The sequence below is a fragment of the Bos taurus genome, chromosome 1, assembly GCF_002263795.3.
Source record: "Bos taurus isolate L1 Dominette 01449 registration number 42190680 breed Hereford chromosome 1, ARS-UCD2.0, whole genome shotgun sequence".
Classification (NCBI taxonomy): Eukaryota; Metazoa; Chordata; class Mammalia; order Artiodactyla; family Bovidae; genus Bos; species Bos taurus.
The window spans coordinates 58483829-58507314 of NC_037328.1; the positions used below are offsets into that span (position 1 = coordinate 58483829).

Genomic DNA, 23486 nt, shown 5'->3' on the forward strand with positions numbered 1-23486 from the left:
ATTCTGGTGCATAGCTAGCCAACTTAGCCATTGAAAGTAAGCCTAAATGAAAGACATATTTAAATCAGGGCTGTAATTGTTTTTGACCTTGATATATTTATAAGCACATGTATTATTCATATGGGAAAAATACAGTACTTACCTATGTTTCTGTCAGTATTAGGTAAAAGGAAGTGGAAGAGGCTAAATTTACAACTTTCAAGGTTTTAACATTTGCTAAAATTTTGATTTTTAAATAACAGGGAAGTGGGGAGCAAAATTAGAAATGCCTAAAATATATGTGAATCTTTGGCCTCAGAAAATTGACTGTCATGGTGGAGTGTTCTGACAAAATGTGGTCCACTGGAGAAAGGAATGGCAAGTCACTTCAGTATTCTTGCCTTGAGAACCCCATGAACAGTATGAAAAGGCAAAAGGATAGGACACTGAAAGATGAACTCCCCAGGTTGATAGGTGCCCAATATGCCACTGGAGATCAGTGGAGAAATAACTCCAAAAAGAATGAAGAGACGCAGCCAAAGCAAAAACAACACCCAGTTGTGAATGTGACTGGTGATGGAAGTAAAGTCCAATGCTGTAAAGAGCAATATTGCATAGGAACCTGGAATCTTAGGTCTGTAAATCAAGGCAAATTGGGAGTAGTCAAACAGGAGATGGCAAGAGTGAATGTCGACATTTAGGAATCAGTGAACTAAAATGGACTGAAATGGGTGAATTTAATTCAGATGACCATTATATCTACAACTGTGGACAAGAATCCCTTAGAAGAAATGGAGTAGCTGTCATAGTCAACAAGAGTCTGAAGTGCAGTACTTGGATGAAATCTCAAAAACAACAGAATGATCTGTTTGTTTCCAAGGCAAACAATTCAGTATCACAGTAATCCAAGTCTATGCCCCTACCAGTAATGCTGAAGAAGCTGAAGTTGAATGGTTCTACGAGGACCTACAAGACCTTCTAAAACTAACACCCCAAAAAGATGTCCTTTTCATTATAGGGGACTGGAATGCAAAAGTAGGAAGTCAAGAAACACCTGGAGTAACAGGCAAATTTGGCCTTGGAATACAGATTGAGGCAGGGCAAAGGCTAACAGAGTTTTGCCAAGAGAATGCAATGGTCATAGCAAACACCCTCTTCCAACAACACAAGAGAAGACTCCACACATGGACATCACCAGATGGTCAATACTGAAATCAGATTGATTATAGTCTTTGTAGCCAAAGATGGAGAAGCTCTATACAGTCAGCAAAAACAAGACCAGGAGTTGACTGTGGCTCAGATCATGAACTCCTTATTGCCAAATTCAGACTTATATTGAAGAAAATAGGGAAAAGCACTAGACCATTAAGATATGACCTAAATCAGATCCCTTATGAATTATACAGTGAAAGTGACAAACAGATGCAAGAGATTAGATCTGATAGAGTGCCTGAAGAACTATGGACGGAGGTTCATGACATTGTACAGGAGACAAGACCATCCCCAAGAAAAAGAAATGCAAAAAAGCAAAATGGCTGTCTGAGGAGGCCTTAAAATAGCTGTGAAAAGAAGAGATGTGAAAATTAAAGGAGAAAAGGAAAGATACACCCATTTGAATGCAGAATTCCAAAGACTAGCAAGGAGAGATAAGAAAGCCCTCCTCAGTGATCAATGTAAAGAAATAGAGGAAAACAATAGAATAGAAAAGACTAGAGGTCTCTTCAAGAAAATTAGAGATACCAAGGGAACATTTCATGCAAAGATGGGCACAATAAAGGACAGAAATGGTATGGGCCTAACAGAAGCAGAAGATATTAAGAAGAGGTGGCAAGAATACACAGAACTGTACAAAAAAGAACTTCACGAACCAGATAATCACAATGGTATGATCACTCACCAGAGCCAAACATCCTAGAATTCACAGTCAAGTGGGCCTTAGAAAGGATCACCATGAACAAAGCTAGAGGAGGTGATGGAATTCCAGTTGAGCTATTTCAAATCCTGAAAGATGATGCTGTGAAAGTGCTGCACTCAGTATGCCAGCAAATTTGGGAAACTCAGCAGTGCCCACAGGACTGGAAAAGGTCGGTTTTCATTCCAGTCCCAAAGAAACCCAGTGCCAAAGAATGTTCAAACTGCCACACAATTGCACTCATCTCACACGCTAGTAAAGTAATGCTCAAAATTCTCCAAGCCAGGCTTCAAAAGTATGTGAATTGTGAACTTCCAGATGTTCAAACTGGATTTTAAAAAGGCAGAGGAAGCAGAGATCAAATTGCCAACATCCATTGGATCATCAAATAAGCAAGAAAGTTCCAGAAAAATATCTATTTCTGCTTTATTGACTATGCAAAGCCTTTGACTATGTGGATCACCACAAACTGTGGAAAATTCTGAGAGAGATGGGAATACCGGACCACCTGACCTGCCTCTTGAGAAATCTGTGTGCAGGTCAAGAAGCAGCAGTTAGAGCTGGACATGGACCAACAGACTGGTTACAAATCGGGAAAGGAGTATGTCAAGGCTGTATATTGTCACCTTGCTTATTGAAATTATATGCAGAGTACATCATGAAGAGACCCTGAGCTGGATGAAGCACAAGCTGGAATCAAGATTCCCAGGAGAAATATCAGTAACCTCAGATAGGCAGATAACACCACCCTTATGGCAGAAAGGGAAGAACTAAAGAGACTCTTGATGAAAGTGAAAGAGGAGAGTGAAAAAGTTGGCTTAAAACTCAACATTCAGAAAACTAAGATCATGGCATCTGGTTCCATTACTTTATAGCAAATAGATGGGGAAACAGTGAAAAGCTTTATTTTTTTTAGTTTGGAGACACTGCAGACTGTGACTGCAGCCATGAAATTAAAAGACGCTTACTCCTTGGAAGAAAAGCTGTGACCAACCTAGCATAGTAAAAAGCAGAGATATTACTTTGCCAACAAAGGTCTGTCTAGTGTAAGATATGGTTTTCCCAGTAGTCATGTATGGATGCGAGAGTTGGACTATAAAGAAAGCTTAGTGCTGAAGAATTGATGCTTTTGAACTGTGGTGTTGGAGAAGACTCTTGAGAATCCCTAGGACTGCAAGGAGATCCAACCAGTCAATCCTAAAGGAAATCAGTCCTGAATATTCATTGGAAGGACTGATGCTGAAGCTGAAACTCCAATACTTTGGCCAGCTGATGCAAACAACTGACTCATTTGAAAAGACCCTGATGCTGGGAAAGATTGAAGGCAGGAGGAGGAGGGGACAACAGAGGATGAGATGGTTGGATGGTGTTACTGACCCAGTGGACATGAGTTTGAGTAAATTCCAGGAGTTGGTGACGGACAGGCCTGGCGTGCTGCAGTCCATGGGGTTGCAAACAGTCAGACACGACTGAGCGACTGAAGTGAACTGAACTGAAAGTGACTGTCAGACCTCTGAGGACTGGCCCTTAATGATCCACAACTGAATTTATTCAGAACACGTAGAGGTTTTAATTTTAAAGTGAAATGTCTTATCATAGTTAGCATTTTCTGGTTCATCTGTTTATATTGCACCATACTAGTCTTCAAAGGAGTCAGTATCTTTTGCGGTCAGATTTGACGAACTGTTAAGGAAATCCAGATAAAGTTTGATTCCTAGAAGAGCCAACTCATTGGAAAAGACCCTGATGCTGGGAAGGATTGAGGATAGGAAGAGAAGGGGGCAACAGAGATGGTTGGATGGCATCACTGACTCAATGGACATGAGTTTGAGCAAACTCCAGGAGATGGTGAAGGACAGGAAAGCCCAGTGTGCTGCAGTCCACGGGATTGCAGAGTCAGACACAGCTTAGTGACTGAACAACAACAATCCATATTGAAGCTAAAAGAAATATTTTTCCATTTGCAAGTTTTATTCTATTTCATTTATATTTGGTATATACTTAAAAGATAAATAATTTGACCAAAACGGTATAGAATTCCATAGTTAGGACAAACAAATATGCTTCAATACTTTAAAAAAGTTGTTCTTAAGAAAAATCTTTGTGTTTTGTTTTTGGTTTTGTTCTTAAATCAGGTGTTCTGGGGCTTAGATAAGAAACTAGCTCAACGTAAGCATTTCCCTTCTGTCAATTGGCTGATCAGCTACAGCAAGTACATGCGTGCCTTGGATGAGTACTACGACAAACACTTCACAGAGTTCGTCCCTCTGAGGACCAAAGCTAAGGAGATTCTGCAGGAAGAAGAAGACTTGGCAGAAATCGTACAGCTGGTGGGAAAGGTAAGTTGTAAGATCTCATGGAGAACAGATCTGTGAGTTACGCTGGAGCCTTTTTGGGGCTACGCTGGGTCTTCATTCCGGTGCAAGGGCTTCCCGTTGCAGTGGCTTCTCTTGTTGCAGAGCACAGGCTCTAGGCGTGCAGGCTTCAGTAGTTATGGCACACAGGCTTAGTTGCTTTGCAGCATGTCAAACCTTCCTGGACCAAGGATCAAACCTGTGTCCCCTGCATTGGCAGGCAGACTCCTGTCCACTCTACCACCAGGGAAGTTCACACTGGAGCTTTTTAAGGACAAACAGAACCTTGGATAGGCAGATTCTTGCCTGGGAAAATGAGTATTTATTAAATATTTTTTAAACTAATAAAATTGTAGATTATTCCTTTATCCAGCAAATATTTCAGTAGCCTGCTTCTATTGTGGAAAATAGAAAGATGATTATTGTTTATAGATTATCTGTTACTGAATAACAAACCATTTTGACATTTAGTGGCTTAAATAGTGCTTTATTGCTCATGGTTTTGGGGATGGTGGTCTTACTTGGGCAGTCTTTCTTGGGTCCCCTCATATAGTTTTTGCTGTCATATGGTGGCTGAGACTCTAGTCATCTGAAAGTTTCTTCCCTCACACGTCTGGTGCCTGAGTTAGGATAACTAGAACAGCTAAGGATTGGGTAGGCATTTCTCTTTTCTGTGTTTAAAAAAAAAAAAACACATCTTAGCAGCACTTACAAGTGCTAAAAGGTAGAAGCAACAGAGATGTCCTGGTTTCCAACACACGTGCATGCATTCACATATTGCATATACAATGAAATATTCGAAGGAAAATTCTAACACATGCTACAACGTGATGAACCTTGAGGGGCCATTATGTTAATAAATGAGTCACAAAACAACAATTACTTAGATATAACATATATCTAAAGTAGTCAAATTCATAGAAACAGAAAATAGAGTGGTGGTTACCAGGGGTCCAGAGGACGAAGGAAAAGGAGTTGTTGTTTAATGGGTATAGTTTCAGATTTGTAAGGTGGAGAGTTTTGGAAGTCATTTCACGGCAATGTGAACATGCTTAACCTACTGAACTACACTTACATTTATATTATATCAATAGTTTTTGCAACGAAAACAAAGGAAATCAATCAGGAAGCAATTATGAGGTGAATTTATTAATGATAGGTGATCATGTGTTGATTACTTGGTTTCTGCTTACTAATTAATTACAACAGTTGGTCCCACATTGTGGCAGTTAGTTTCTAAAAATATATTTTTTCCTTTTCTAGGCTTCTCTAGCAGAAACAGATAAAATCACTCTGGAGGTAGCAAAACTTATCAAAGATGATTTCCTTCAACAAAATGGATATACTCCTTATGACAGGTAACCTGGCCTGATTTTCTTTGGATATTCTATCAAGTTTTGAAGAAGGAACTGCCTACATGTATGTTAAACCGCCCACCTGCCTTTTTTCTCATACACACACACTGAGACTCAGTGTATAGGTTTATTTTATATTTTTATAGCATACATCTAATGATCCAGTATGTTCCCTTATATTGATTTGGCTCATTCTCCAGATTATAGCTTTTTTCACTCATTATCGAACCAGCTTAATTTAGATTAAATTATGGTTTAGTGTACGGAGCCCAAGGAATCACTGCCTCTTTCAGAAGCTTTTCTCGCTACCTGTTGTGATAGCCCATGCCTCTTCTACTCTTTGCCAAAATAATACACTTTTGTGCCCTGTTTCCCAAGAGTCCTGTTTTTTTTCTTTCTACTATTGGACATCTCACCAGTCCCTATTACTTCTACCCAATGCTCTCTGTTTTTCATTATTTATCTCTGCTACTACAAGGGCTTTCCTTGTGGCTCAGCTGGTAAATAATCCGCCTGGAATGTGAGAGACCTGGGTTCGGTCCCTGGGTTGGGAAGATCCCCTGGAAAAGGGAAAGACTACCCACTCCGATACTCTGGCTTCGAGAATTCCATGGACAATACAGCCCATGGTGCCACAAAGAGTTGGACATGACTGAGCAACTTTCACTTTCACTACCATGGCCAAAAAGTTCCCATTTCTTTTAAACTTGGATAATTTGAACCTTTCATCATAGATTATAACTTTTCCTCCCTCAAATCATATTTGGTCCCATATAAGACTGTAGGAACAAATAGATTAACAGAATATAGGACAAGCAGAAAATATGACAATATAATCAGTAAGGCAGAAACTCTAGGAACCAGGCACACAAAGAGAAGTCCATAAGGGAAAATTCTATGAAAAGAGAGTGTACATGAAATTGTGTATGCAAATAAGTTTAAATGTGTTAGAAATTTTATTAGAATGCATGTGATCCAAGTTGACTCTTGTGTGTCTTTATTATTAAAAGGTATGTGTAAATGCAAGTGAACACTTTAGTGGAGAAGGGGGCTGCTTATTAGCTCTAGGAAATTACAGTTCCCTGCTTTCCTATTATTTATTCAACCTTAACTAACTATCACAAGGGACTCTTTACAACTTTGTTATTTTCCATTTGGGTTACTGCTTTAACTGCACTGTACACAAACACGCTCTCAGAGGGTCATTAGATTGTAGCAGTACTGTTTTATTGTGATGTTAATGAAAATTAACATCACTCTTAAAGAAAGCATATGCCTCCATGTCTCTATCCACCCCACATTCCGGAGACATCTCCAAAAACTCCGGTTAAGTGTTACTAATCTTTTCCACTATTTTTTTTTTCATTCCTTAAGTATCATGCCATAAATATAAGTAGTGTGCATATCTGAATAAAGAAACTAATGCTCTGGTATTACACAGATGAAATAAAAAGTATGAACTTGCTTTCGATTTTCTGTTTTATTATTTTGACTTTCATTTATCCTAGGTTCTGCCCATTCTACAAGACAGTGGGGATGCTGTCCAACATGATTGCATTTTATGATATGGCCCGCAGAGCTGTTGAAACCACTGCCCAGAGTGACAATAAAATCACATGGTCCATTATCCGTGAGCACATGGGGGAGATCCTCTATAAGCTTTCCTCCATGAAATTCAAGGTATATTGTTTGTACCATAAACTTCTTTTAGTAGGAAGTGTTTCTTTTTGATTTTTTGAAATATTTGGTTCTCAAACTTGGTGTGTGAAACTTGCATTTATCATTTTCACACATGCTCGGGTTATGTAAAAGCAAAGCAGACCTCAAAGCTGTGTTCAAATAGGAATTCTAGTGATAAAGATTATAGTATGTCATGTCTAAAATAAATGCTGACGTGTTTTCCCTTTTGTCTTAACCACCAGGCAGTTTAGAACTAAAATCATTGCTAAGCAGCAGTTACCTTACCTCAAGTACCTGTTGTTATCTGTCTAACCTCCATGCTCCTTCTTGAAATGATTTCTGCTGCCTGGTTATTTTTATTATCCTACTATACACATCATTTTTACTTTTAAGTGGCTCATTGTTTGGGAAGTCCACATAGATAAGTGAAATTATCGATGGAAACTCAAATGTGTAAGATTGTTTTTAAAATACTTGATCAGTCGAGTTGTATTTATTTCTAAATCATGATATCCAAGTATAGTTACTAATCTCCTATTGAGATATTGAGACGGATTCTTTGAATGTGTATGTTAAGATTGAAAGTAAATTTGTACAAAGAGATACTCACTGTATCAAGGATTTTAAAATATCCACGTGGTTTGAGTCCTGTCTTTCCACTTCAAAACTGATAACCCAAGGAAATAATCAGATTTTGATATGGATACATGTAGAAGATTGCATATCAGACTTCTTAAATGTCATCCGAAAGTGGCGGAGCCAGCAGTACATTGCGCCATGTACCTTACAACAAAAATATTATGAAGGCATTGACATCATACATCTTTTTTCAAGGAACATCCAAAGACACAGGGACATGGTTATGGTATAATGAGTGGGGAAAAAAGTCAGGTTGCAAAGAAATTCCACATGTAATTTGATCCAAATTTTGTTTTTAAAAAATTACACATTCATAGGAAAATGATAAAAAGATACTCAATAATGTAATAATGATGACTTCTGGTAGTCTATTATTGCCACCAGGGAGTGGTATAACTAAAGGTGCTATCATTTTTATGTTTACAGGTACATTGTATCTAAATAAGGTGTTATTTTTTAGTATCATTCGGTATTTTTCTGTAGCACTATTTTGTGGCTGAAGAATATTTTCCTTTTCTTATGCATTTGGAGGTTTTTGATATGGACAACTTTGTTAATGCAGTTGGGTTTGTGTATCTTCCTCATATATGTTCTCAAAAGTAGAATGATTGGGTCAGAGGGCTTAAACACTTTAAAGTCTCTTTTGTACATTTTACTCAATTTAGTTGCTTTCTATACAGATTTTAAATAGGGTGCATTTTGAGGTTATTTCATGTCCCAGCATGATAATGCCAGGCCCTGAATAGTAAATTTGTTTTGATTAAATTAATTCCAACTATGTATATACAAAGAGGAATGTATCTAATACACGTTGCTGCATAGTTTCAGTTTCCTAGTATTTTGCATATTGTCAAGGGTAAATCCTTTGGCTGTTGAACACAGTTAGCAGGCAGGACACAAAACTGAAATTTTGTCTTCTGTTTATGGTTAGACTATTCCTTTATACATTTTACCCTTAAAGGAAAAATAATAATCCTGCCTCTTGCCTTGTGTTTTACTAGTGCATCTCACTTAACCTCCTGCTCAAATACAGTAAATACAAATAACTCACTATGTGTTAACAAAAATTATTTTCCAAAGGTAAATTGAATTCTATAATGTCTTTTTTCAGGATCCAGTGAAAGATGGTGAGGCGAAGATCAAGGCCGACTATGCACAACTTCTTGAAGATATGCAGAATGCATTCCGTAGCCTTGAAGATTAGAACTGTGATCTCTCTCCTCCTTTTCCTCAGCAAGCTCTCATACGTGTATATTTTCCTAAATTTCTCATCTTGGACCCTTTGCTTCTTTACTGTGCAGGTTTGAGACTAGTGCCTCTGTGTGTAATCATTTGTTTCCCCATTTATTTGATAGGTCTTATATAAAACAAACATTCCTTTGTTCCAGTGTTTGAAGGGCCCCCCCTGAACATTTCTCCGAAGTGGTGAATGTAGTAAATTTGATACACGATGGCTACACTACTGTAAACGTGTATGTGACGTCTCTCCTTGTCCTAGGTTTACCCTTTCCTCATCACTATTAAATTGTAAACAGGACTGCTGCATGTTACTCTCTTTGCAGTGGATTTGGAATGGAAGGCCAGACTTCTATACATTTTGACAGGTACTTTGTGAAATGACTTTACTTGCAGCTTAGCATTTTGCTAAGTAACTGCTTTACAGGAAATAATTGCTTTTTTTAAAACATGAATGATTAATGTTTTGATTATGTGTTGCTTCCCCCAGTATAAATCAAGAACATTTATGGGAAACTGTTGAAAACTATACTGTTTTTAAAGCAGACATCTGTGGGACTCAGCACAATAGATGAAATCAGTGCCCTCTAAAAAGGTAAAAAGGAGCCAGATGGTCAAACTTAGGTTAACATCACCTTGTTAAAGCCTATTTTATTTCACTGGGAAAAATTCAATATCAAGTACTGTTCTACTACATTACTAGACAATTCTTTTTAAAATTACATTTAAAACAATCACGAGCACTTGATTCACATCACACCTTTTTTTTCCTCAAACATCTTAGAAGGCTAAGCTTCTGAGAATCATGTGGCAGTGTGATGGGGAGAAAAATGCCACAGATAATATGTTTTGTAGTGGTTAAAGGCTGTTTGCACCTCTAAGGACCAGTTGGGCTTTGGTGATTCTTGGGGCCAGAGTGGCATTATGTTTTTACAAGATAATAACATGTGTCACATGTTTGCATGTTTGCTTTTGAACAACCAGGTTCCTGATTGTAGAAAACACTGTTCTTTCATGTGATTTATGATTCACTGGCTCGAAAGATTTCCCAGAATATCTGTAGCTGTAGCAGCATAACAGTTCCAATTCTCTTTCATAGGAATGAAGTTAATTCTAAAATCAGCAGGTGCAAGATAATAGAATTTGGGTTATGTGAAAAAAAAAAAAAGATTATTTCTTCCTATCTTTTAAGTATATGTTTTAAAATAATAGTTTCTGCATTTGTATGATAAGGCACACTGCAAAACAGCTCTAAAAACATCAGTTTCCCATGAAGTCTTTCTGACCAATCATGCTGGCGCCATTGCTTCCTCTTTGGGAAGAGGAAAGGGAATGTGAACAAGTCCAACAGTCTCAAACGGAAATGTAATAGCATTTATTTATGTTACGCCTCAATATGTTGTTATTTAAATTTTTAAGTAATGTATTTCTTTTGGTCTATTAAGGAAAGATGCAGTCAATAGAGAATTCAGCTTTGTTTGTTTAAATCCTTACAGATTGCATTTTCTTACAATGTCCTGCTATTCAGGATAAGTATCCTTCTTTAACTTTTCGGAGTATTGGAAGATAAAAATTATGCAATGATTTGTTGAGATGTGGACATAATGGTGCTGCTTAATCGGTTTGCTTCCAGTGTGGCCTCCTACCTAGAGGCCCTACCTAAGACCAGTGGAAATTAAAAGAATTATAAAAATCTTTCAGTTCCTACCTTAAATCTACCAGCAAACTAGGATTGTGATAGTAATGAATGATATGGCAAAGAAAGTTTGACCAAGTTTGTCTTTTGTTGTTCTGAATTTGCTGTATACATTCTTACTCCTTTTTAAGAACGTTGGGGTGTGGCTGTGAAGCTACTAGAGAAACTTCGCTCAGAGCCTCATTGTAAGTGTCCCTCCACCTGTATGTTGTAGAATTTCACATTGGTCACTGATCAGTTTCTTTAGTAAGAATGTGTCAAAATTACAGTAATCTTTTAAAAAAATGATTCAGTTCTATATTTATTGTGCTGTGTCTGGTCCTAAGTGGAGCCAGTTAACAAGTTTCATATGTATTTTTCCAGTGTTAAATCTCACACATTGTACCCTTTGGAACTTTCCATCCTGAAGAGTGAATCGAAGAGGTCATGTGTATTGCCTCCTTATCCTTAAGGTTTCACTATCTTTATGTTAAAAGTTGTGTATAATTGTTAAAATCTATGAAAGAATAAAAAGTGGATTTAAATTAATATTTTTTTCTTTTTTTGTGGCTGTGGCCAGATCTGCTTTAAAAAAGAAGTGTCACATTGTATTTTGGCTTGTTTTCAGTGTGAACTTTTAAAGTTTTTTATTTCTGTCTTTCTTCTTAAGATCATGAAGTTGAATTGGGGCCCTCACTACAGACTGCATAAAGTCCTATAATCATATACCACTGTGATTGGAAAATGTAGTACATGGAATCACATAGCATTCAAAATATTACTTTAAGTTGAAAAAATGAATGGTTTCTAAAAATAGACTTATAAATGAAAGGAAATCAGTGTACTCATCTCTACTTTTGGAAAATGAACTAAAGCTTTGTAATTCATAATTTTGAAAGGCCAATTAATTAAGATCCAATGTAGCATGTTCACAGGGCATTTTACTTCCTTAAGTATTTTTATTTCAGTTGATGCTTTTGCACTGTGATGTTGGAGAAGACTCTTGAGAGTCCCTTGGATAGCACAGAGATCAAACCAGTCAGTCCTAAAGGAAATCAATCCTGAATATTTATTGGAAGGACTGATGCTGAAACAGAAGATCCAGTAGTTTGGCCAGCTGATTTAAAGAACTGATTCATTGGAAAAGACCCTGATTCTGGGGAAGATTGAAGTCGGGAGAAGGGGACGACAGAGAATGAGATGGTTGAATGGCATCACCAACTCAATGGACTTGAGTTTGAGCAAGCTCCGGGAATTGGTAATGGACAGGGAAGGAAGCCTGACATGGGCTTACAAAGAGTTGGACGTGACTGAGTGACTGAACTGAAGGCTATTTTTAACAATTTCTAAAGTAATAAGCAGTGTGAAATAAACAACTCTACATTACTATCGAGTGTCAAGTTTATACAGAGAAATCCTTAAAAATTAACTGGAAAGTTTATCGATTATAGATTGTTTGGGCGATTTTTAGTCTTCTTTGGTACTAATGCAGTATTTTCAGATTATTCATTTTACTGTATTGCCACAGTATAAGAGTATGAAGAAGGGAACTGATAAAATTCCACTGAAGTTGTTCTAAGGGCTCCCTTTTAGTTTGAGTTACCTTGAAGTTGACACTGAAATGTGTCTTTGATTGCAGGCAGTCTATTTGGGATGTGCTCCCAGGAAAGTACCAATAGGGGAATAGAGAATGAAGACAGAATTGAAGAAGACCAATAAGTGTTATCAAACAAATCAAACAAATTTTGGAGCACAGTCCTGCTGGGGAGTTGTGGGAACAGCTGAAAAATATGCACCTCATTAGCATCATTCCTTCCAAAGAACACCCAGGACTGATCTCCCTTAGAATGGACTGGTTGGATCTCCTTGCAGTCCAAGGGACTCTCAAGAGTCTTCTCCAACACCACAGTTCAAAAGCATCGGTTCTTCGGCGCTCAACTTTCTTCACAGTCCAACTTTCACATCCATACATGACCACTGGAAAAACCATAGTCTTGACTAGACGGACCTTTGTTGGCAAAGTAATGTCTCTGCTTTTGAATATGCTATCTAGATTGGTCGTAACTTTCCTTCCAAGGAGTAAGCGTCTTTTAATTTCATGGCTGCAATCACCATCTGCAGTGATTTACTCCAATATTTTGGCCACCTCATGCAAAGAGTTGACGCATTGGAAAAGATTCTGATGCTGGGAGGGATTGGAGGCAAGAGGAGAAGGGGACGACAGAGGATAAGATGGCTGGATGGCATCACCGACTCCATGGACATGAGTTTGGGTGAACTCTGGGAGTTGGTGATGGACAGGGAGGCCTGCTGCTGCTGCTAAGTCGCTTCAGTCGTGTCTGACTCTGTGCGAACCCTGACACGGCAGCCCACCAGGCTCCCCCGTCCCTGGGATTCTCCAGGCAAGAACACTGGAATGGGTTGCCATTTCCTTCTCCAATGCATGAAAGTGAAAAGTGAAAGTGAAGTCGCTCAGTCGTGTCCGACTCTTAGAGACCCCATGGACTGCAGCCTACCAGGCTCCTCCGTCCATAGGACTTAGTGGGGTGCCAATGCCTTCTCCGACAGGGAGGCCTGGTTTGCTGCAATTCATGGGGTCACAGAGTCAGACATGACTGAGCAACTGAACTGAACTGAACTGATCCCACCTGGGATGCAAGGAAGCTAGAGTACTTTTCAGCATCACTATTGGGCAGTCAGCAATTTATTGGAAAAGACCCTGATGCTGGGAAAGATTTAGGGCAGGAGGAGAAGGGGACAATAGAGGATAAGATGGTTGGATGGTATCACTGACTCAGTGGGCATGAGTTGAACGACGATGAAAGCTGCTGTCAGTCATCCACTGAAGGCTGTTCCCACAAAGATAAGGAGAATCAGTGACCAACACATGCATATAAATAGATCAGGTTCTGGTGGCCACAGAAAATCCTTTGCAAAGAGATTCATATGCATGTGACCCCATGGACTGCAGCCTGCCAGGCTCCTCTGTCCATGGAATTTTTCAGATAAGAATACTGGAGTGGGTTGCCATTTCCTGATCCAGGCATCAAACCTGCATCTCAGCTGTGTCTCCTGCATTGGCAGGTGGATTCTTTTATACCACTGAGCCACCTGGGAAGCCCGCAAAGAGATGTAGGTGCCAGCAATTGGGAGATCAGCTAGTAGGCACTGAAATGGTAGCCATGGCCAAGGAGATTCAGGTGGGGCACTCTAAGCGACTACTTCAGGCCTCTTAAGAACCCAGGGGAAAAAAGATCATTCAATCAGTAACTGAAAAGCCATTGTTCTGCAACATAAAGCAGCACCCTGTAAAAGAATCAGGATACTCGGGAAAAAGTGTTTAAAAGAGAATCTCTTCAAAAAGATGTTTTTTAAAAAGCAGATAGTTCACACACCAATTATGCTTATAAATAGGCTGATGTGGGTTTAGTGCTTCTGAAGGTAAAGCAGCTTCTTGAATGAAAGGGGGTTTTGATCGTATTTTCCAACCCCCTCATAATACAGAAGAGAAACCAGAAGTCCAGAGAGGTTAGCTGATTTGCTCCGTGTCACAGAGAAAATAAAGCTTCCCGGAGCTTACTCAAACTCGTGCATCAAGTCGGTGATACCATCCAACCATCTCATCCTCTCTCGTCCCCTTCTCCTGCATTTAATCTTTCCCAGCATCAGGGTCTTTTCCAGTGAGTCAGTTCTTTCCATCAGCTGGCCAAAGTATTGGAGTTTCAGCATCAGTCCTTCTAATGAATATTCAGGACTTATTTCCTTTAGGATTGACTGGTTGGATCTCCTTGCAGTCCTAGGGACTCTCAAGAGTCTTCTCCAACACCAACTTTCAAAAGCATCAGTGCTTCGGTGCTCAGCTTTCTTTATAGTCCAACTCTCACATCCACACATGACTACTGGAAAACCATAGCTTTGGCTAGACGGACCTAGCAATATAATGTCTCTGATTTTTACTATGCTGTCTAGATTGGTCATAGTTTTTCTTCCAAGGAGCAAGTATCTTTTAATTTCATGGCTGCAGTCACCATCTGCAGTAATTTTGAAGCCCCCAAAAATAAAGTCACTGTTTCCGTTTCTTCCCCATCTATTTGCCATGAAGTGATAGGACCGGATGCCACGATGTTAATTTTCTGAATATTGAGCTTTAAGCCAACTTTTCACTGTCTTCTTTCACTTTCATCACAAGACTCTCTAGTTTTTCGCTTTCTGCCCATAAGTATATGGGCAGTATAATATGCCCGTCTGCATATTTGAGTATATTTACAAATATAATTGATATTCTCCCAGCCATCTTGATTCCAACTTGTGCTTCATCCAGCCTGGCATTTCATATGATGTATTCTGCATATAAGTTAAGTAAGCAGGGTGACAATATACAGCCTTGACATACTCCTTTTCCAATTTGGAACCAGTCTGTTGTTCCATGGCCATTTCTAACTGTTGATGCATACAGATTTCTCAAGAGACGGGCCAGGTGGCCTGGTATTCCCATCTCTCTTAAGAATTTCCATGGTTTGTTGTGATCCACACAATCAAAGGCTTTGGTGGAATCAATAAAGAAGAAGTAAATGTTTTTCTGGAACTCACTTGGCTTTTTCGATGATCCAGCGGATAATCTATAGAATCATGGGGGAAAGATAGGAGCTAACTTAACAAACATCCCAGGTGATTCTTACCATGGGGCAAGTTTGGGGCAACAAGTATTTTTATTCAATGTTTAGATATGAAAGGTAACAGAAGATTTAAGTAAATATCCTCTGAATATTAACAGTTCTACTGCAATCTCTACTTGAAGATTTTTCTGAACCGTTTATATTTTAACATGTCCATAGTTATTGCCCTTAAACAGTGCTCTCCTGATTCATGTGTTTCTGACTAATTTAGATTCAGAACTGTCTGGAACTTGGACAAAGTTTTCCTAAATCATGAAATTGGAGTAATAATCATTGTTAAACTCACGGATTTCAAACAGGATTCTATTTAGTGGTTTCAGGTTTTTATTGAATGGACTGCAATTTCTTTTCTCATTTCTTTTTATTCAGGAGATTTCAAAAGGGAGTGAAAATCCTGTGACATATTTTAATCTTTTTTCTCCACAGGCTTAATTTTTAAATAAAATGATAGAGTATAATTTAGTTTCATGTTTTTGAAAAAATAGTACTTGTCCTGAGATTCAAAATTCCTTTTCCTTTAATCCATTACAATAACTTTTAGTTTGATTTTCTGCTATCATCTGAACAACTCTGATACTGTTATAGCTTCCAAGTAGTACATCTAGCATTTACTAGATGACTTGAAATTGCACTGAGTCGTGAACACCTTGTATTAAAAGTCAAGTTATAGTTCAGTCACACAAAATCATATTCATGGATTTTATTTTTAAATTGCATGCTTTATTTCATAGTCTTTATAAAGACCTTTTAACAATCATCCTAAAAAAACAATTTAGGACAGTATTTTCTCAAGCATGGTGTCACAGTATGGGTCCTTTGGAAATGGATGCTGAGATGGAGATGGAGGTACAATTTGCTTACTTAGAATAAAGAAAGGGTGGGTGCAGAGCCACATTGGGCATAGCAGAAATCAAAGTACAAAGCAGGCTTAGCATAGCCTTAGCCCCTCCAGTGAGGAAATTCTGGAGCAAATATTGCCAGAGTTGACATGCATCAGACTAAGACAGCCAGGCCTTAGTACTCCATGTCTCTCCCGCTCCCTCTTACAGTCCGGTTCATGCTGCCCTGGAAGGATATGACCTGAGGTGATATGGCACCTGTAGACACAGCCAAGCAGGAGCTGACAGCTGGCAGCTGTCTGCTAACTACAGTCCTGACAGCTAGGCATCAAGTCTTTCCTTGAAGGGGCATTGCACAGCACAGCACTATTTCTGTGTCCATGAGATGGGTTTTGGAGAGAGACGGATGAATAATAATACATTTTATTTATTTATTTTTTAATTCATTTTAATGTATAGAGGCAAATATGTATTTCATATCTAAGATTTCAAGGATTTGTTAAGGGAGCAGGCCAAACTAGTAAAAACAATTTTTGAAGTGAGTCATTTTTAAAGAAAAATATTAAGTATAGAAAAATGCAGGCAATTAGGAAGATATAGCAAGATCATGAAGGTAGTCTTCAAACCAGAAGTTTCAGCAACACTGCTTATAAGTGAACAGCCAGACTCTCTTAACGCTTGTTAAAATGTCAGTGCTTACTGAATCCTTTTGAAGGGACCAGTGTTGGCCTGATCCTATATAGAAATTCATTATCAAATGCAAAACTCTTAAGCAAGTGACTATCAAGAATAATAAAACATTGACATTTGAATCATGTGACTTACCTAATAGAATCAACTGACAAGAACCATTTCAAATATGTTTCTTTCTTCTAGCAGCATCTCTTGGTATCACTTTGGTTAAACTACTGCCTGGTAAGAAGTAATTTTGTGATGAACATAAATAAATCTGTGGTATTTACAGAGTTACTCAAGTAAGAAATAGCACCATGTACCTCTGCAGCTACTTTCTATCTGAGGTGTCTTTCGGCTTCCCAAAGCAAATTTTGCATGTGCCACATTGCTTGTATTTTACCCCAAATTCAATGACTAACTTATCTGAACCCTCCATTGATTAGATTATAACTTAGTTACAATTGTTTGTCCATGAAGAGGGGGGCTATGTCATAGCAAGAATCACCTATATGATATTCTCAAAATGTATGTTCATGAGAAAATTAATCTCTAGAAACTGCAAACAGAAACCCAGGCTATTGAGTTTATATATTGGGCAGAAGGGGAAACACGCTCCTTGATTTTACAGCAATTTGGATTGAAGTAAAAGCAATATCCATTTAAATATTATGAAGTGAAAATTTTAAAATTGCACTTCAATAAAATAACTTAGCCCGTAAACACAACAGAAACAAAAAGGATGGGCTTGCTCTTTTGGAAAAGAATTTCTGAATTACAGCTATATAACTGGCTTCTCAGGTGGCACTAGCAGTAAAGAACCTGCCTGCCAATGCATCAGACACAAGAGACATAAGTTCGATCCCTGGGTTGGGAAGATGCCCTGGAGAAGGAAATGGCAACCCACTCCAGTATTCTTGCCTGGAAAATTCCATGGATAGAGGAGCCTGGTGGGCTACAGTCCATGGGCCTGCAAAGAGTTGGACACGACTCAGTGATTGAGCAGTAACAACAATATTCAGTTCAGTTCAGTCACTCAGTCATGTCCAACTCTTTGTGACCCCATGAATTGCAGCACTCCAGGCCTCCCTGTCCATCACTAACTCCCGGAGTTCACTCAGACTCACGTCCATCGAGTCGGTGATGCCATCCAGCCATCTCATCCTCTGTCGTCCCCTTCTCCTCCTGCCCCCAATCCCTCCCAGCATCAGAGTCCTTTCCAATGAGTCAACTCTTCACATGAGGTGGCCAAAGTACTGGAGTTTCAGCTTTAGCATCATTCCTTCCAAAGAAATCCCAGGGCTGATCTTCAGAATGGACTGGTTGGATCTCCTTGCAGTCCAAGGGACTCTCAAGAGTCTTCTCCAACACCACAGTTCAAAAGCATCAATTCTTCAGCACTCAGCTTTCTTCACAGTCCAACTCTCACATCCATACATGACTACTGGAAAAACCATAGCCTTGACTAGACGGACCTTTGTTGGCAAAGTAATGTCTCTGCTTTTGAATATGCTATCTAGGTTGGTCATAACTTTCCTTCCAAGGAGTAAGCGTCTTTTAATTTCATGGTTGCAATCACCATCTGCAGTGATTTTGGAGCCCCCAAAAATAAAGTCAGCCACTGTTTCCCCATCTATTTGCGATGAAGTAATGGGACCAGATGCCATGATCTTCGTTTTCTGAACGTTGAACTTTAAGCCAACTTTTTCACTTTCCTCTTTCACTTTTATCAAGAGGGTTTTTAGTTCCTCTTCACTTTATGCCATAAGGGTGGTGTCATCTGAGGTTAGCACATATCTGAGGTTAGCACAATATTAGATGACTTAATTTCTCACAGGATGTTTAACTAAATGCATGTACATGTAAATTTCTTTCTAAGCTTTGAAATATAAGCAGTTCTCATTTGTACTGAAACTTGCTCTCAACAAATAGGCGTTGCCACACATGGCAATGCCCAGAAGGTGAAGCATTCTATGTCTGTGCTCCCACCACCCCTCACCTGGTGCTCCCCCCCACCCCACAGCCGGTGCTCCCCACCACCCTACACCCGGTGCTCCCCACCACTCCACACCCGGTGCTCTCCACCACCCCACACCCAGTGCTCCCCACCACCCCACACCCGGTGCTCCCCACCACTCCACACCTGGTGCTCTCCACCACCCCGCACCTGGTGGTCCCAAGCTAAGATGAAGGTATCAAAGGCCAATCCTCTTGCTTCAAAGTGACACAAGTCAGTGATGACATTCCTGCTCTAGAGCTCCCTGTGGGATCAGTATAAACTTCAGTTGCACCCACGTGAGTGTCTACTTCTTCACCTCTCCTTTCCTGCTTCCGTTACAATTTTCCCTAAGCAGTGCTCCCTCAGCAAGTCACTTGTACTGCAGTCTCTTTCTCAGGTTCAACTTCTTGGGAATGGCACCAAACACATCACCTTCCCTTTCTTCTCTCTGGGTAATTTCCTCTTCCACAGAAATTCTCTCTGAGTAGAAATAACTACCATTTTTTTTCCAGCCATGTTGACTATGGTCAGGCATTTTTTGCTGAGGCATTTTCACTGGAAAAGAAAAACTACATGGACTGCTGGTTCAGTGGTTAAGAATACACCTTGCAATGCAGAGGACATGGGTTCAATCCCTGGAGGGGTAACTAGGATCCCACGTACCGCGGGACAACTAAGCCCATGCTCCATGACTACTGAGCCCGTGTGCCACAACTAGAGAATCCGTGCTCCTCAGTGAAAGATCCCGCATGGCGCAGTGAAGATCCCATGGGCAACAACTAAGACCCAACATAGCCAAATAATAAATAAGTAAATATTTTAAAAGTTCTTCACATGTAGCCTTCATTTTGAGAGGACTGAGAATTTGAGTCCACATATTTTTCTTCTATGACCTTCTTATGTTCTAGGATCTGAAACACATATAGATGCTGCTCCCCAGGGGATGGACTTATTTTAAAATGCACCTCTGTGTAATCCAAGGCAAGATCCTCACTGATACTAGTATTCTCTTCTCTGTCCCCAACAAACATAGCTACATGAAAATTACTACGTATTTTACAGCTTATATACATTTAGAGTTCTAATCACCATGAGCATAATTTGTATCGTTCATATGCAAAATTAACACTTATCCATAAACTGTAATAATTCCATGCTAAATTATTAATGATCTCACTAGAGATTAAAAATTAGTGTTCCTGTGGCCTGAGGATTCAATTAAATAGATAATATAATTTCTGGTGGTGGTTGTAGTTTAGTCGCTAAGTCATGTCTGACTCTTGCGACCCTATGGACTGTAGCCCTCCAGGCTCCTCTGTCCATGGAATTCTCCAGGCAAGAACTGGAGTGGGTTGCCATTTCCTTCTCCAGGGGGATCTTCCCAACCCAAGAACTGAATCCTGGTCTGCATTGCAGGCAGATTCTTTACCAACTGAGCTTCAAGGGAAGTCCTGTGTCTAATTTCCAGGAGAAGTATTATATAAAGGAAAACATTGTCTCAACATGTTTAATGATCTCTGAATTTAATTACACTATCAGTAGTCTATTAGAAAACATCTACTTGTATCTTTGTGAAAGCAAAGCATTACTAGTTAAAGTAGCAATGCTGAAATTGTGAAATTGGTAGATATCATTAGGGCAAAGGAATGGGAGAGGGGTGTGAGAGATGGCAGGTCAAATTTCAGTTCAGTCGCTCAGTCGTGTCCGACTATTTGCAACCCCATGGACTGCAGCACGACAGGCCTCCCTGTCCATCACCAACTCCCAGAGTTTACTCAAACTCATATCCATTGGGTCGGTGATACCATCCAACCATCTCATTCTCTGTCGTCCCCTTCTCCTCCCACCTTCGATCTTTCCCAGCATCAGGGTCTTTTCCAATGAGTCAGTTCTTCGCATCGGGTGGCCAAAGTATTGGAGTTTCAGCTTCAGCATCAGTCCTTCCGATGAATATTCAGGACTGATTTCCTCCAGGATTGGTTTGATCTCCTTGCAGTCCAAAGGACTCTCAAGAGTCTTCTCCAACACCATATTTCAAAAGAGTATGAAAAGGCAAAAAAGGTCAAATTTAGATGTGCTGATTTAACACCACAGATTATAGTGCTCCATTAGATAATATAAGTCACCTCATTTCAGGAATTGACTCAAAGTGGATTTAAATAATTCATGGTTTAATGAAATGAAATCTAGAAACCCAATACCTTTAGCAAATGACATAGGTGCTCTCTCAGCTTACTCTCCTCTTTTTATTCTAACACAAGCTGCTTCTTCATATGTACCCTTAGATTTTGCCAGTCTCTAAAGTTGTACTGTCCAGCGGATCTTATGCTATTCTCCAAGGAAATATTACCCTTTTCCCTATTTTGAGCCTCTTTTTAGCTTTTAGGTCTTTCCTACTAGGCTAAAGATACATTCAGGTCACTCGCATCTTACAAAAATGATTCAAATCAAAGTCAAAATATTTTTGTCAATCCAACATTTAACGAGCATCATTTAAATAAAAATAGAATAGCTTTTAATTGTTTATTTTTATTAAAAATACTATGAAATGTATCATGCATACAGAAGAATATACAATATTTACTTGGAAAATTTTTTAAATAGTATAAATATGTATGTACTCATTACTCTGGAGGAGGAAATGGCAACTTGCTCCAGTATTCTTGCCTGGAAAATTCCATGGATAGAGGAGCCTGGCAGGCCTCCCATCCATGAGGTCACAAAGAGTCAGACATGACTTAGTGAATGAGCACACACATTACTCAGATTAAGAAACAGCATTCAAGGACCATAGAAACTCTGTGCCTCTCCTCAGTTGTAGCCATCTTCCTTCCCACAATGATACACATCACTCTGAATTTTGTTAATCAACCACTTATATTATTTGCATATTTACCATCCCCATATGTATTCCTACACAATATCCTTAGTTTTAAAAAAGAAGGGACTTTGTTGGTGGTCCAGTGGTTAAGAATCCACTTTCCAGTGCAGGGGATGATGTGGGTTCAATCCCTAATCAGGAAACAGGTCCCATGTGCTGCAGGGCAAGCCCACACTCTGCAGCTACTGAGCCTGTGTACCCTGGATGCTCAAGGATGCACAGGAATACAGCCAATGTTTTGTAATAATTATAAAGTGAAAGCAATTTTCAAAATTGTATAAAGAATTTTTTAAAGAACACGTTCCTTTAGTGTTCAGGAAGACCCAAGCACTTCCTAAAGATGCCACCTTAATATTACCATCACTTTGGGGGGTTATGATTCAACATATGAATTTGGGGGGGACACATTCAAACCATAGCACTTGGTGATTTGAATATACACTAAGGTTATACGTTTATTCCCTGGCTTTTTAGTTCCTTGACCTCTACACCTTGATCTTACCACCCACTCTTGGCAGCCACCCACTGTCGTGCTCATATCAGAGAATTTTACCTCTACTGCAACTTGTCACGATCTGTTTCAAGGACTGTTCCTATCTATCCAACTCATCACCTTCCAATTTTTTTCTTTAAAAAATTGATTGCTTATCAAAATGTCTATGAGTTTTGCCAGATGAGAAATGGGATGAGCTTCTTTCTGTCCCATTATTGTTTACACAAAACTTATAAAATTGTAGCTGTTACCTGCAATCCTTCAAATACAATTAGATTTATCAATTTGCAATCCCAACACTTTTCAATGTGCTTCACACTCTTCAAACTTTGCTTCTCACCCAGGTTGGATTCCAGGGAAAATCATTATTGCCATACACTTGTATACACACTCATCTCCCTTACTCCTCTCTGGCTTTGGCATACTCACCTGGTAACAATCAACTCAAATCAACTCTAATTAAATTCAACCCTGCCCAGCCTGTGTTTTCATTTATGCAACTGCAGAAAAAAAAATACACCTATGCAGAATGTACTCCCTTTACACATTTATTTTTGACTGGTTATAATAGTTTTTAATTATTTGAAATATGGAAAACTTCAAGAATAGTAAAAAGCTTCCCACGTACCCTTGATCAGATTCTTCAATTATTAACGTTTCCATGATCTCTCTGTTTCATGATTCTTTCTCTACATACAATTGTTTCCTGAATCATTTGAAAATGATCGAAATCTAAATACAGGAGCTGTTGCTGTTCAGTCACTGTTCTTTAGTCACTAGTTGTTGCTGTTTAGTCACGCAGTCGTGTCTGACTCTTCGTGACTCCATGGATTGTAGATGGCCAGGCTCCTCAGGCCATGGGATTTCCTAGGCAAGAATACTGAAGTGGGTTGCCATTTCCTTCTTCAGGAGATCAGTTAAACCTAAATAAATATTCATCAGTATATTTCCTAAAACAAAGACCTTTTCTTACCTAGTTCAGTTCAGTACAGTCGCTCAGCCGTGCCCGACTCTTTGCGACCCCATGGACTGCAGCACTCTAGGCTTCCCTGGTTGATCAACTCCTGGAGATTGCTCAAATTCATGTCCATTGAGT

General features: G+C 39.2%; 1 protein-coding gene across 4 annotated transcripts in view; it reads left to right on the top strand.

Annotated features, from left to right (window-relative positions):
- The window catches only part of ATP6V1A (ATPase H+ transporting V1 subunit A), a 61451-nt gene extending 49235 nt beyond the window's left edge, over nucleotides 1-12216 (top strand). For 3 of the 4 annotated variants that reach the window (XM_059887661.1, XM_059887593.1, XM_015470992.3), the window contains exons 13-16: nucleotides 4027-4230; nucleotides 5509-5603; nucleotides 7109-7280; nucleotides 9031-12216. In XM_059887661.1, coding sequence (XP_059743644.1) covers nucleotides 4027-4230; nucleotides 5509-5603; nucleotides 7109-7280; nucleotides 9031-9123 — 564 coding nt within the window. In that variant the 3' untranslated portion in view covers nucleotides 9124-12216. 4 annotated transcript variants of the gene reach the window in all.
- Nucleotides 12217-23486: the final 11270 nt, after the last annotated feature.